The sequence below is a fragment of the Populus trichocarpa genome, chromosome 13 (assembly GCF_000002775.5).
Source record: "Populus trichocarpa isolate Nisqually-1 chromosome 13, P.trichocarpa_v4.1, whole genome shotgun sequence".
Lineage (NCBI taxonomy): Eukaryota > Viridiplantae > Streptophyta > Magnoliopsida > Malpighiales > Salicaceae > Populus > Populus trichocarpa.
The window spans coordinates 15407852-15423088 of record NC_037297.2 but is presented as its reverse complement, the minus strand read 5'-3'; the positions used below and the strand labels follow the sequence as shown (position 1 = coordinate 15423088).

The following is a 15237-nucleotide window of genomic DNA, read 5'->3' as shown; positions in this document are numbered from 1 at the left end:
ATTCGAGGCCAGTAGAATCGGTCAGCAACAATAGCAAAGGTTTTATCATAACCGAAGTGCCCGGCTAAACCCCCACCATGGAGTTCTGTTATTAGGAACTCTCGAAAAGAGCCACGCGGGACACATAAGCGTGAGTTGTAGAATAGAAACCCATCACGTAACACATACTCCTTCACTGATGCATGTTCATGAGTGGAGATTTCATTCCACATGGTGCCAAAGTCTTCATCGTTGGCATACTCTGTCTTCAGACTTTCAAAACCTGCAACATTAGCTGAGAACATATGCAACAGGTGTGGCCTTCTGCTTAAGGCGTCAGCCACCTTATTTTCCGTCCCTGATTTATGTCTGATAACAAAGTCAAATTGTTGTAAATAATCCATCCAACGAGCACGTCGTGCATTAAGTTTGCTTTGGGAATTTAGATGTTTCAGGGAATCATGGTCTGTAAAAAGGATGAATTCTCTGTGGACCAGATAAGGACGCCAATGCTTAAGTGTTTGGATTAAAGCATAGAATTCCATATCATATACTGAATATCGCCGGCGGGTGTCATTAAGTTTTTCACTGTAGAAGGCAATGGGATGGCCCTCCTGGCTTAGTACACCCCCGATGCCAACATGCGATGCGTCACAAGCCACTTCAAAAATTTTAGAGAAATCTGGCAATTTGAGCACTGGTGCTTGACCCATCTTTTCTTTAATTTCTGTAAATGCTTTGGCAGCTGCTGTACTCCAGGAAAATTTCTTTTCTTTCAAGAATTCGGTGATTGGGGACATTATTGTGCTGAAGTTACGAATAAAACGCCGATAGAACGTGGCCAATCCGTGAAAGCTTCTGACTTCAGAGAGGTTCTGGGGTGTTGGCCACTGCTGGACAGCCTGAACCTTTGCAGGGTCAGCCTCGACACCTTGGTCAGAAACTATAAAACCCAGGAACTTGGCATTTTTCCTCATAAATGAGCACTTGTCTTTATTAATATAGAGTTGTTCAGCTCTCAAGACCTTCAAAACCTGCTTGACATGGCCCAAATGCTCCTGCACACTTCGACTAAAAATTAAGATGTCATCAAAATAAACAACAACAAATTTTCCCAAGAATGGTTTGAGAACTTGCGTCATGACGCGCATGAAAGTGCTTGGCGCGTTGGTTAATCCAAAAGGCATGACTAGCCACTCGAATAGACCATCTTTCGTCTTGAAAGCTGTTTTCCATTCGTCCTCCACCCGGATACGAATCTGGTGGTAGCCACTTCGAAGGTCGATTTTAGTAAAAACAGAGGAGCCACATAATAAATCCAACATATCATCAAGACGAGGAATGGGAAAGCGGTATTTTACAGTTATCTTATTAATTGCTCGACTATCGACGCACATCCTCCAGCTACCATCCTTCTTGGGTGTAAGTAAAACCGGAACAGCACAGGGGCTGAGACTTTCTCGAATGAACCCTTTGTCTAATAATTGCTGAATTTGCCGGCTAAGCTCTTCATTCTCTGTTGGGCTCATGCGGTAGTGTGGTAGATTAGGCAGGGTGGATCCTGGGATTAGATCAATAACATGTTGTACTTCTGTCTTGGGTGGTAGTTGATTTGGGACCTCGTGAGGCATGATATCCTGAAACTCTTCCAACAGTGTTGAGAATTCTATTGGAATAATGCCGTCTTTTTGCTTCACCTCACGGTTCACTACTAACAGCACCATGTTGTCTTCATGTATAACTCGAGAGAATTGTCGCATTGTCAAGACTGGGACAACCTCTTTTTTCGTATCAAATTCTGAAATCTGTAGATGGTCCAACACAAATTTCTTACCTTTGAAAGTAAAAGAGTAAGTATTAGCATACCCATCATAGGAAACTCTTCGGTCATAGAGCCATGGGCGTCCTAGTAGCATATGGCAAACAGTCATAGGAATGACATCACACCAGGTTTCATCCATATATTTTTGTCCTAATGAAAATTTAACCAAACAACGTTGTGTAACTAAGACTGAATTGACTTCATTAACCCAGCTAATCCGGTAAGGGGTGGGGTGTTTCTCAGTCTTTAGCTCAAGACGCTCAACGGCAGTTTCAGAGATCACATTCATGCCGCTGCCATTATCAATAATGACATTCAAGGCCCGGCCATTATGCTCGAGGCGAGTGTGAAAAATATTAGTGCGCAACCACTCAGGATTAGTTTGAAGTTCCTTCCTCGTTCCTGTCAACACTCGATGGATAACACAGCTGGGTAGGTCTGATGCACCCAAGTGTTCTTCTTCATTGTGCCCACTTCCATCGATTTCTTCCCCCTCCATGTCATCCACAATGTCCTCTGCTATCAATTCTTTTTCACAAATGAATGCTAATTTTTTTTCTCTCGTAGGACACACCACAACATAGTGTCCGAAACCTTTACACTTATAACATTGTGGTCCTTCGTTTGTAGCTTTGGCTTTTCCCTTATAATCCACACTCATTCCTCCTCTAGCCTGGTCTTTCAGCAATAGAGGCCTTTGGTTTGCAGATGCTGATTGCACCAATTTTGGTATCAGAGCTTCTGTGTGGTTACCCGGTTCCCTTAATTACAGTATTCAACACCCATGCCTGCAACCCGCAGTGGTACTTCATACGCCATGGCAAACAACCCAAATTCTTCCAACCAAAACCCAAACAACCCGGACCCAACCAACCAGAACCCAAACAACCCAAACCCAACCAATCAGAATCCAAACAACCGAAACCCAAACAACCCGGACCCAACCAACCAAAACCCAAACACCCAAGGCACAGACCAGCCTCAGCTCTGATACCAAAATTGGTGCAATCCTTGAATCAACCTCACGTTAAAGTCAAGGACAGGGTAAGACACAAAATCTCTCTGTGTTTGTTGGAATCACTCCAATGATAACTTTTATTCAAAGTCGTTATTTGGCCAAAAATTCATATCCTCTGTTCCTTTCATTCAGCCTTTAAATATTAATCTAAACATCCGATTTCAACTAGGAAACTAGGAAAGCAATAACAGACAAAATCTCTAACTCTAACTAGGAAAATAATAAACTAGGAAAATACTATCAGGAAAGAAATAGAATTGCAGTAGCTCCTAATGTTTGTGGAGGCTTTTGGTCACGACACTATAGGGTCCCTTTTCCAGATTTGCATCACTAATACTAACAATAAAAGAACAAGATTTATGATATAGCAGCGGTGAATTCACAATATCAGCATCAATTAGAGAGTTGGGAAGTACTGGAATCAATCAATATATAGCTGAATGAATAAAAAGTAAAAGCAGTCACAGACTCTTCAGCATCAGTGCTTCATAAGAATTCAGTCAATATTGTTGTATCTTCTTATGGAAATGCTTTGTTTTTAAATTAAGTTGTTGTATTTGCTTAGGAACCAAGACACTTTCTTGCAGTGAAAATCAGTGCCATCTACTGGGCATGCAGAACTTCATTTTTCTTGCAAGTTTCAAGGTCTGGTAGTGTATTCGTTCGTTCCAAAGAAGTATATTAAAAACGACGAGCACAATTAAATTAAATATGTAAGAATCATTCTTTATTATTTTTTACTTTATTTCAAAGTTTTATCAAACATAAATAATACATCGCTTTAACTAATGTTTCTTATATATTTTGTATATTTATATTTGATAGGTACAAAGAACAACAAAATTAAAGTGATGAATACATTATGAAGATGACATTAACTTCATAGCTTTGACTCAATTTGGTATTGCTTTAAATTTCTTATCTTATACAAAGATCGTCATATGTTTGTAATTACTTCTTTGAATAAAACTAAATCATGCAGTTTTTTTTTTTTTTTACAATTTATGTATAGTAAATTAAAAAAAATATCTTTTTATATTATTTTGACCCTTCTATTAAATAATCCTACCTCCGCCCCTGTCTGTATAGGAAATGCTGATGCCGAGGTCTCATGCTATTCTCGTTGCTATCTCTTCTCTGATGGAATGGATCCTGATCAATGCTGAGTTGCCATGCATTCCAGTACAGGACAATGTTTTCGGGGCTTTTTTCTAGCCAAGAGCGGAGATTCCTTGGACAATGTACGTACCCTCCAAGTTAGGAGGAATAATTCAAATATCTGCCATGAGCTGGTTGAGGAGCGGTGGCTTAGGAAAAAGAGGTGTTTTCACTGCTGTATACATTACACCTTTCTTGCCTGGTTACTCTCATCTAGCTCCTATTGCAAGCCTACCTGACGTAGATGTAAAGGAATATCTGATAAGCTAGCCCATTTTCACCAATTAAGAAGATGCAGAAATTGCAGTGCATGTCGTCATGGATGTGGATCGAGCCTTGGAGTCGACAAGCCACTGGCAGAGGGAACATATATGGACCCAATCGGTATTGGACTACTTATTCTCTCATTCACAATATATTGATTCAACAATTCCATTGATTGGCCTTTAGAAATTTTTTTGTTGCTCATCTTTTGGTGCCCCTTGCTATATATGTATGTCGGCTTAATTTTGGCTTTACTCCATGTTTTATATATGTTTACTGGCTAGTAGAGGACACAAGATTCTTAGCAGCAGCTACTAGTATTTATATAGTATTTGAGAGTAACAATGATTGCAAGCTAACCTTCCTTCCATGGTACTCAACTCATGAAACCATCAATTATATATAGTGGTTGGTTGATTTCCTGCTAAAATGAAAAGATATTTTTGATTCAAATCATATTGTTTATATTTTCTTTATTTACATGTAAGTGTAGCGTACGATCAACTGAAAACCTTGAATTGTTGAGTTTTCCCCCGTAATTTGACTCTTAAAAGTGACTACCCACATGTAAATCAGGTCCAAACTTGTTTCCATAATATAAAAAAAGAAGAAGAAAAAAACACATTAATTAAACAAGAAAAGCACGTTAATTTTGAAGGAGAGGTAGCCAGCCTGTGGGTGTGAGGTTACACCTAGATTCTACTAGCTAGTACTAGTATGACTACTCATCGATACTGTATAGCTCATCAGCTGCAGCATTTTACACCATCAATATTGTATCGCCATACAGCATCGATCAGAAGTCAGGATTGATCATCTCCTGGGACCTCAGTCACATTTAATTTTCTTACAGGGGCATCATCTGCAACCCAGAAGAATACACGTACGTATGATGGACATTACATTACATTGTATTAGTGCAAGATTTGCTCTATTTAATAATTGCGAAGCCTTGTCAATGGCTTCTTGGGATCCACACGTTCTTGTCTCCAGGACAGCATGCACTGCCATGTACCTTTCAAGCAGGCTTCGTAGCTAGGAATCCTATGTTCATCTTCACATCTCCTACGTTCATCTTTTGCTAGGAGATTAATTAATTTTAACCCTAGCCAGTTGAGATCAGAGAGCTTGAATCTTATTGGTTTTATTTAAAATTTATCGGGAAATTCTTGAGTCACTTTCCATGTAGCAAAACCAAGATATTTATCTCTCTGATTTCTTCATCCAAGTCAAAATTATAGGAAAAACTTGCAATTTTTTCTTAAGAAGATCTGATAATTCAAAATTATAAGTCAAAATTATAGGAAAAACTTAACTAAAAGATCTGATAATTCAAAATTATAGTCAAAAGTATATGAGAAATCTGGATTAGTCTTGGACAGGTGGAAACTATTATTTGATTGATGCTGGTTGGAATTACACCATTAATTACAGGCTGTGTTCATTGCTGGGAGATGCTCCTGATTGTTGTAAATGCTAGCTTTAGTAAATTCTCTCCCATGGCAATTGACATAGCTAGAGGGCAAAAATAGGATCCCACCTCCGTGTACATGCTATCTTCTGTAATTTTTATCTATGAATTTTTTTAATTTATGACATTAAAATCATTAAAAAGATATTAAAAATTATCAATTTAATATTTTTTTCAAACCAAATATATTTTTAGAACCTATCAAAAACACATAAACAAATTGTGTATAATACGGTACAAAGTTATTTTCAAAAGTATTTATTAATTAAAAATATATTAAAATGATATTTTTGTTAGATATTTTTTTGTATTTGTGAAGTCAACACATTAAAATTATCAAAAAACATATAAAAATATTAATTTGATAATTTTTCTAACAAAAAATAATTTAAAAAAACCCTTAAAAAACATGTTAAACCGCTAAACCAAACACTCCTCATGTAACATAGACGTGTTTGGGGGTGATAGAAAGATATTAGCAGCATGCCACAACACAAGCATCTCTTTCTAAATAAATAAATGTGTTAGCCAGCCAGTTGCCAAGTATGTGGTTCACATGCCAAATTCCTCCATCGGCTGGCAATTAATTATTTGATAAGCATCCCTTGGTTTGCTTCGTAGAAAATGACAGCCTTGGCTGCACATGCCCTTCTAAGGAATGCAACCAAAGGAAAGCGAGATCAAATGCAAGCATTGCCATGTAAATTAAGTTGGGTTATTATTTACAATAATTACATAAGATACAGGTTCAATTTTCTTGGGTTGGCCGAGCAAATGAATTTGGATATATTCATGGATGTTGTCAAACCAGATCTAAATGATTGATTCTAAAAATTCATGACTCGGATTATAATCCGAGTCAATCAAGCTTGAAATAGAATCGATCTATGTGGCTGAGTAAACACCAAAGAATTAAGATTGAAATGATATTACATGATGGCTCGTGAGCGAGTCGAGCCAATAACCCTAGCCCTTTTGTGGATGGGAGCTTGAAGAGGGTCCAACATCTATGATTTTGATTATTGACCAAACACGACCTTAAAATAGGCGGTGTGGTCATGTATGTAAATGAGCAACGTGGTTTTTCTTTAACCAAGGAAAGTAAAATAAAGGAAAACGGACAGGGCAGAGAGCTGCTGGTTGGGAGATGTCTAATCCAAAACTTTAAGACAAGATTGACCAGGAGAAACTTTCCGTTCGAGGATCCATCCTAGTAGTACATGGGTGGCGGGAAGGGAGTGTAGCAGCAGTGATGGCGTGCGTGATGCATGGATCCCTTTACCATTCAAACAAAGGATGCGAGCGAATATTCAAGACCCAGCATGTGAAGCTGCTCCAATCCCATTACAGCGTCCACCTCTCTCTCTGACCATCCCTTCACTACATCATATTTAAGCCGCCACCCTCCTCGCCTTGAATGGTAAAAATCTCGTCATCTTTTATTATTAAATATTTGATCAGTAAATCTCAGAGAACCGGTGTGAGAACAGCATTAAACCCTAAAGATTATAGGGGGGAAAGGGAGTGATCCACAGTCGCTAAGATGTTAGAGCCGCTCGCTCACCTTTTCTCAGCAAATCTTCCTTTCTCTCTCTTTTAACTGTCCATCTATCCATGTGTCTCTGTCACCCTCACTTTGGGCATTTTACACATGCTTTGTTCTTAATGGTAATAATTTCAATCCTTTTCATTTCACACACCTGTAAAATGTTGTGTAAAAACCTTGTTGAGTACAAGAAAGGAAGCCCTGTTCCCATTCTTTTAAACCCCACCATTAATACTACTGCGCTACTAAAAGCCCACCACCATTTATTACTTCTATTTCTTTTTCTTCCCCTTCTTTTAGCCTTCCTTCCCCTTGACTGACTGACTCACCTTTCCAACCCCCCCCTCCTTTTCATATTTCCCTTGTTTTTGTGTGTGTGTTTGTGTTTTGTTATACGATTATCAATAAGAATCATCATCATCATGTCAGGCTTATACACACACAACTTCTCACCTGTAAGAGCATCTCCACATGTAAGAACAACCCCTGATGTTGACAGGTACTTGTTTTCTATCTCTGTTTCGATTTCCTTCCATCTTCTTTGTCTTTGTTTCAAAGTTTTGATTGATTTTTTCCTGGTTTTTCTTTTCCTAGTGGTCAATATCTGGCAGAGCTGTTCGAGGAGCACCAAAAGTTTGAACCTTTCATGCAAGTCCTTCCTATCTGTAGCCGACTTTTGAATCAAGGTTCTTCTTTTATCTTCTTATATAATCTCGATCTCTTTGATTCTTTTTATTTCTTCATGATCTTGGTGCTATATATGTTAAGTAATCCCTTTCCCTCTTGTTTATAATTGTTGTTATATCTATGAGGAAAAACCAGAAAACATGATTTCCTCCCTTTTAAATTTTATTTTTCCCTGATGCTGCGCTTCTTTGAATGTTGTAGCCCTCATTCTTAATTGTTTTTGAATGGATGAGAGATATATGTATATGGTTCTCTTTAAACTCAATCCTTTTTTATGCTTGGACAATGTTAGTCAAGCTACTTCTTGCGAAATCAATTGATTTAACATGATTGAATCTATGGAGTCCTATCTCTACGCTCCACTATGCATTGACTGTTTCACACTTTGTGGTTTCCATGGATGAGAATAAAGCACCAATCAAAGTAGCTTACATGTGATGTTAAGGTTGCAAACCCCAGTGTATCTAGCGGAAAAGCAATTTACAACATGCCAAGCTGTTTCTTGGATAATTTAGAAGTAGTAGGAGGCATGTGAGTTGTTATATTCTTCACGCTTGCAAAATCAATCACTGTAATGAGTCATGGTCTAAAACATTCAAGCAGTCCAACTTTCAGGGATAGATGTCATGTCTAATTAATTTCTATTATTCTTGAAAAATATGAATGTTATATAAGAAGTGCACATAAAGCACCAGCCTTTTGATTGCAAAAATCCTCGATTTCTATTTGCTTGTGACGGATCACATTTGAAGGGAATCTCTCTAAAATGTATTTCATAAATCAATATCGTGTCTCATCTCAAGCTAAGTAAGGTGTTTTTTTAACTCATATCGTCTTGCTGATTGCTAGTATTGATGGTGGTCCTGAGCAGCCATGTGGTTAATGTGTATATCCTCTATGCTGATCACACTCCAGTACTCTACGTACTTTGACCACTTAAATTATAAGCATGTAAACTTCAGCAGGAGAATGGTTATAGTATTTTTCATTTTGTTATTCCAGAGAAAAAAGAAATTAAAGTATTTCTTTATGTTAGCAGAGATATTGAGGGTCTCTGGAAGGACCCCCAACCAGGGGTTCAGTGACTTTGACAGACTACAATATGGAAGCCTGAGCCCTATGGCGTCTTCTGACATGATTCCAAATAATATAGGAACAGGCTTCAATGGGTGGAATGGACTCCAACACGAAGTAAGTATTTCAACTACTCAAATGCATCCCTCTTCGGCTTGGCATTCCTGTCAATGATTTTCTATTCTAACCCAAATACTTGGGTCTATTGTCAAATTCTAGACCAGTGTATTTACATGAACAAAATGCATGGAATTTGAAATATCTAGAATAAGATATGAAAACAGATATGAGAGTGCAGTACCGGTTTTCCTCAATATGATGTATCTACATCTTTTTTATAATTTAACTAGACAAGAACTGCTAGTTGCTGATTATATTTTGTTTTCAGAGGGCTACTTTTCATCAAGAACCTATATTTTGGTAGGTTGAAAATGGTCTGGTTTTTTGCCCCAGTCAGCAGATGAATCTTCTTTAGTTGGTTAAGTTTTCATTTTCTGGCATTCGCTCAGTTTTCCTGAGTTTCAGCATATGTGGTTTCTGCTCCATCAAGATTTGTGGCATTGTGCTTGCTGGTCAAGCCAAGCAAGCTCCTTTGTTCATCACTAGCTGCGAAGTGATGCCTTGCATCTTACCTATGAAATTGATTTACCATGGTTTTGCATCACATGCTTTTTCTGTTTCTTTCGCGTGAAATATTGGTTACGCTACCATGAACTCATAGCCTCATCCTCATTACATGACAGAGATTAGGACCACAGGGGATGAGTATAGACTGGCAAGCAGCTCCGGCGAGCCCAAGTTCCCATATTGTGAAGCAAATATTGCGCTTGGATATTCCAGTTGATAGCTATCCAAATGTAAGCAATGCATTCACTTTGGAATGTATTATGTTGATATCTACGTATTGTTCAGACAGTAAAAGGCTATAATGTACTAAATGCCTGATTTCTTTGTGGACTTCAGTTCAATTTTGTCGGGCGGCTTCTGGGACCTAGGGGAAATTCACTAAAGCGAGTGGAAGCTTCTACGGGCTGCCGTGTGTATATTAGAGGAAAAGGTTCCATAAAAGACCCAGAGAAGGTAATGTGTTTTCCCTTCAGAATAGCGGTTAGCTTGGGAGTGGCCTCTTTGATTCCTGTAAAGGCAGTCAAACTTATTAAGCCTTTTTTGTTATCATATCCATCATAACAATGTACATGCTAAGCTACCAGACGGTTCAGCTTGAATCTCCCTGTTTTAACAGAGTTTTCATTTCTTTTTTTACTCCAAAGGAAGAGTCTTTAAGAGGAAGGCCAGGTTACGAGCACCTAAGCGAGCAGCTGCACATTTTAATTGAGGCTGAATTACATGCCAACGTTATTGATGCGAGACTGAGACAAGCACAGGAAATCATAGAAGAACTGCTCAAGCCTGTGGTATGTCTTTGAATACAATCCTTTTTCTGTTGTTCTATCCGGCTTTTCTAGCAGTTTAAGGAATGTGACTCATATTTGATTCATGTTATTTTTTTTTCTATCAACATGCTGGTCTCACAATTGTTATCAGTAGAAATTTTGTTGCCTATGCTGCTTGTTTATCATGGCCAGCATATGATCAAGGACGACGATGGACTTCTATTTATATTTTTCTCAGTACGCTCATCCTCAATGGAACAATTATGCTATCAGAATTAGAAGACATCCTCTGGCAAACTTGCAGCGCTACGGATGCACCCTTTCATTGAATCCCGACTCCTTTTTCTCTGCTTATGGCATTCGTATTTTGATTTTATATTACTTAAGATCCATGTGTTAGTATCACATACGTTTTGTAGTCTCCTACCCTTCTGTTCCAGACAGTGAGATTGCTGTGTGATTGAAATTGCAGGATGAGTGTCAGGATATGTACAAGAGGCAACAGCTGCGAGAGCTAGCAATGCTGAATTTGAGTTATAGGGAAGACAGCCCAGGTGGGAGTGGCAGCGTCTCTCCCTTCACCTCAAGCGGAATGAAGCGGGTCAAAACCGGTCAATAACAACGTTTGATACGGCCGGTCCAATCTCCTCTTTGGTGGATCTCTGAAAGACTCCTTGGAAGGAATGTCATAAATATAGTTATGTATTGCTCTGCTCTACTTATAGTGGTGGTGGCATGTCAAATTCTGTACAGCTAGCTGCAAACAAGTATGGTTTGGCGAGTTGGTGATAGTTTGAAACAGGTCATTCTTTGTTAGCCAAAAAAACAAACACTAGCAAAAAACAATTGGAAAGGAAATAGAAATTCATTTTTTTTTAAAAATGCAATTGTTTGTTTGCAGTCGTAGTGAGAGTGTATATATATACACATAGAAGAGTGATTATATTTTTTTAAAAAATATGTTTAAAAATCACCAAATCTACTACTGGTCAGTCTGTAATACAAGGAATGCCAAAGCCAATAGTTGCTAGCTGCAAACATGTTCTTCTTGGAGGGGGGGATGAAGGAAGGACTGACTCGCTAGCTTATTTGCTTTCTTACATTGATTACCTTCTCGCTTAGCTTACCTCCTCCTGGATGTGCGACGAAACTAGATGAGATGAGATACATCTCCAATGACAGGATAATAACGATGGATGGACAGCGACCAGCAGAGTATACCTTTTTTTCCCTCACTAAATAAAATTTAAAAAGAAATAAAAATAAGCAGTGAGAGTTGAGTTTTAGGCTATGTTAAAAATATATATATTTTAAAATAAATAAATAAATTATTTTGATGTATTTCTGAGAAAAAAAAACTTTAAAAAGTAGTCGTTACTATATTCCCAAACGCCTAGCTAGCTAGGTTTGTTTGTGTATGTGGAATTGTAATAAAAAATAATATTTTTTATTCCAACTAGAATAAGGCTAAAAAAACGCTTAAGAGTATCTAATATTGTGATCCAGCATGTTTTTTAAAATAGTTTTTAGCTTCAAAATATATATATATTTTTTAATTTTTGATATCGACATGTTAAAACCATGAAAAAACACTAAAAAAACAATATTAATTTAATATTTTTCAAATACAAAACAATTAAAAAAATAAATAAATTAAGAAGTTATGACAAACAGCCTAGGTACATAGTTAAGGTTAAGATGTCGGGTATAAATTGGGTGGATCATGTATAAAGTGGCCCAATGGACCAGCTTTAGAAAATAAAACCCGGCACCGATTATTCAATCAATAAATGAAGGAAGCGAAGAAAGAGTAAGGGTGCGATTGTCTTGGAACCGGGGGGTTTAGAAGCAGCAGCAGCAAGCGAGACGGGAGTAACAAGAAAAGGAAAAGGATGGGAAAGCAACCGGTGAGAATGAAGGCGGTGGTGTACGCTCTGTCACCGTTCCAGCAGAAGGTAATGCCTGGTCTATGGAAGGATCTGCCTGGCAAGATACACCACAAAGTCTCCGAGAACTGGATCAGCGCCACCCTTCTCCTGGGTCCACTCGTCGGCGTCTACACGTAACCTCCTCTCCTCTCCTCTCTTTATATATTATTCAATTATTCAATTTTCTATTTTTATGTAATGAATTAATTCTTTATTTTAAAATTATTTTATAAAAGCAATTAATTTCTGCTATGCTGGCAGAAGAAATATTGGATGATGAGATGAGGGCAAAGAGTGTGTTTCTTTGCATATTCTAACAAAAACAATACCCCCTTTTCTTGCTGCATGCATGCAACTACAAAAATAAAATTAAGTTCTCTGCTTTCTTCCTTTTTACTTCATTAATTCCCACTGTCTTTTTTCTGCCAAATTTTGTGTTTTTATTGACCTGCTGCTGCTGCTGCTTCCACCCTTTTGTTTCTTAGGGCTCCTTTGGTATCCTTTGAGGTTTCCGTTTTCGAATTTTCCCAACAATCACTGTCACTTTGTTTGGATTTGAAAACATTTGATAATCAGATTTTTTTTTTGTTTTTTTACATTTTTTCTTACAAGAAACAAAAACAAACGAGGTTACGTGTCTTGCTTATGTTTCATGCCAGGCAAGAAACATTTGATAATCAAATTTTGTGTTTTTATTGACCTGCTGCTGCTTCCACCCTTTTGTTTCTTAGGGCGCCTTTGGTATCCTTTGAGGCTTCCGTTTTCGAATTTTCCCAACAATCACTCACTTTGTTTGGTTTTGAAAACATTTGATAATCAATTGTTTTTTGTTTACATTTTTTTTGTACAAAAACAAACAAGGTTTTTTAAAAACAGAAATGATACCAGACGACCCCTTAACTTCGCACAAATTCAAAACTCCAAACATCATTTATATCAATTCTAACACTAATTGTTGATGTTTGATTGTGTTCTGCGATATAGTACCGGAATGCTTGGTCATATCCTTCACCAATGCTCTTTTCCTCTCCTTTTCTTTTCTAATTTTGAGTCTCATTTATAACGGAAAATAAGAAAACCCAGCATATTTTACTATCAGGTTAATCTTTTTTGCTTGTATGTTTCATCTGCTCCTCCTAGAAAAGATCTCACCTTTCAACATAAATCAAGGGAACACTCAAACTGCTTAGGTAAAATAGTTCCATGTGCTATTTTCGTTATGTTGCTACTCATATATCAAGTAAGAGATGGGCACTTAGGTATATCTATAGTTGTCCCTTTATCATCAAGGAATACTTGATAACTTCGTATTCCAGAATTGAGCAATACGCTAACCATGGTTAAGCCTTTCTATCCTCTGGTTTCTAATGCATCAGATTTGTTAATCTGGTTTCTGATGTGCCTTTATGTTTTCCTTCTTCTTTATGCTAATTGATGTGAATACCTTTTAGACAAAGTAATAGTTCCCTTCATCCATATTTTCATATATCCATCTGTGAATGGACGGCAAGAGAACTCGAAAAGAAATTCCATGGTTCAAAGGGTACTGAATTTGCTTAACTGCACCATAACTTAGCCAAAAAGGTTGCACGATTCTCAGATCAGTGAAATGTTCTGCTTTTTGGACTACATGTTAATGCCATAACCACATTCTGAGCTGAATATGTTGTCATGTGTCAAGTGTTCAGACCTTGTGCCGTCTCATTGCTGTCTTTCTATGCTATTAGCTGCTGTTAGCTTGAGTTGACTGTCTTTCCCAGCTTCATTGTCTTGTAATCCGCACAGGTATGTGCAAAACTATCAGGAAAAGGAGAAGTTGTCACACAGGTACTGAGGTCAGGCAGGTGGTCAAATGGATGTCTGCTTTTTCTCGAAGACTTGATATTTTTTCTTGTTCTGCTGGCAAATAAGCTGAATGTTACTAGCTGCATTTGCAGTTTTCAGAACTTGCAAATTTCTTCTGTACTGAGTCATTCTGATGATTTATAGCTTATGTTCCAACTTGCTTTTTAGCTTTTTTGTGATGTTGCATGTTCATCACCTGTTGTGACCCAATTATAAGATTCGGGTGTGGCATATTTCTCTCTATTTGATAGCATCATCTTCGCTGCTGATTTTTGTGGCATATATATGGTTTTGTACCATGTACGTTGTGCACACTGTGGACAAATTCATACATATCCTCATTCTGTAGTGTTCCTTGAGGACTGCATGTAAGGAGTTGGAGAAAAATAAAAAGAAAACGAAAAAGGGATTGCTTGCCAAGTCTTTGTTTTTGAGATAGAAGTAAATCATTTGCGCTGCAATTGAGGATACGCATGTTTTAGATGGAATCTGAAAACTATGTTCTGAAAACTTGCAATTACCAAATGATAAACGGTGAACGGATTTTTAAAGTCTCAGCCAAATTACGTAAAGTATCTAAAATCTAGTGCCGTGTAATCTTGCTCAGCTTAATTTGCATTTTTTTTAATTATTATTATTAAAGGAACTGTATTTTTGGATCCAGGCTATAGTTTAGTGGTTCTGGTGGCCGGCTGGCAGCTGGGTCTCGTAGATGGTATCCACTTTTTCTTATAAATCATCCCAAAGATTACAGGTTTGAATAAAAACATTTCCGAGGCAAAGGAAGAATTGGGAATTAGGGTTGATGATGTTTGAATAAAATGACCGTTAGCTATGCCATGAAAACACAGCGTTTGGGTTAGTAATGGGAGTCAAGGAAATGCACCGTTTTATTTCGTTACAAGAAACAATGTTATCATGCCATGTGGTTACTGTTAGAAATTGTTAGTAGCCTTAGCTGAGAGTTTGTTAGTCTATTTGTTAGTCTACATTTCTGAATGAAAGGCATGGATGGATAATTTTGCAATTGCATGAATCTCTCCTCCCTTCT

General features: G+C 37.6%; 2 protein-coding genes and 1 long non-coding RNA gene across 5 annotated transcripts; all 3 read left to right on the top strand.

The window, feature by feature from the left end:
- The first annotated feature begins 3874 nt into the window (after positions 1-3874).
- On the top strand, positions 3875-5418 carry LOC112323910 (uncharacterized). Its single transcript, XR_002977457.2, has 2 exons — positions 3875-4361; positions 5095-5418. It is a non-coding gene; the product is annotated as an uncharacterized LOC112323910 (long non-coding RNA).
- Positions 5419-6898: 1480 nt separating this feature from the next.
- LOC7464745 (KH domain-containing protein At3g08620) lies at positions 6899-11295 on the top strand. Of its 3 annotated transcripts, none has more exons than XM_024584173.2 (8): positions 6899-7132; positions 7688-7757; positions 7853-7944; positions 8985-9136; positions 9763-9876; positions 9983-10099; positions 10291-10434; positions 10886-11295. In XM_024584173.2, the coding sequence occupies exons 3-8, from the start codon at positions 7905-7907 to the stop codon at positions 11030-11032; spliced, it is 714 nt and encodes a 237-aa protein (XP_024439941.1). In that variant the 5' UTR covers positions 6899-7132; positions 7688-7757; positions 7853-7904; the 3' UTR covers positions 11033-11295. The 3 variants fall into 3 exon arrangements, with proteins under 3 accessions (XP_024439941.1, XP_052302539.1, XP_024439938.1); XM_052446579.1 differs by lacking the exon at positions 6899-7132 and adding an exon at positions 7207-7257; XM_024584170.2 differs by lacking the exon at positions 6899-7132 and having other exon boundaries at positions 7441-7757.
- An 896-nt stretch (positions 11296-12191) lies between these two features.
- LOC18104698 (cytochrome b-c1 complex subunit 8) lies at positions 12192-14429 on the top strand. The gene is made up of 2 exons (XM_006376507.3): positions 12192-12475; positions 14127-14429. The coding sequence occupies exons 1-2, from the start codon at positions 12306-12308 to the stop codon at positions 14173-14175; spliced, it is 219 nt and encodes a 72-aa protein (XP_006376569.2). The 5' UTR covers positions 12192-12305; the 3' UTR covers positions 14176-14429.
- Positions 14430-15237: the final 808 nt, after the last annotated feature.

Bases quoted from the DNA above. Each gene is read 5' to 3' on its own strand.
- LOC7464745 (XM_024584170.2), top strand. From the start codon at position 7,681: ATGTCAGGCTTATACACACACAACTTCTCACCTGTAAGAGCATCTCCA. The intron at 7,758-7,852 runs GTACTTGTTTTC...TTCTTTTCCTAG, and splicing joins ACAACCCCTGATGTTGACAG to TGGTCAATATCTGGCAGAGC. The intron at 9,877-9,982 runs GTAAGCAATGCA...TGTGGACTTCAG, and splicing joins CAGTTGATAGCTATCCAAAT to TTCAATTTTGTCGGGCGGCT.
- LOC18104698 (XM_006376507.3), top strand. From the start codon at position 12,306: ATGGGAAAGCAACCGGTGAGAATGAAGGCGGTGGTGTACGCTCTGTCA. The intron at 12,476-14,126 runs GTAACCTCCTCT...TAATCCGCACAG, and splicing joins CCACTCGTCGGCGTCTACAC to GTATGTGCAAAACTATCAGG.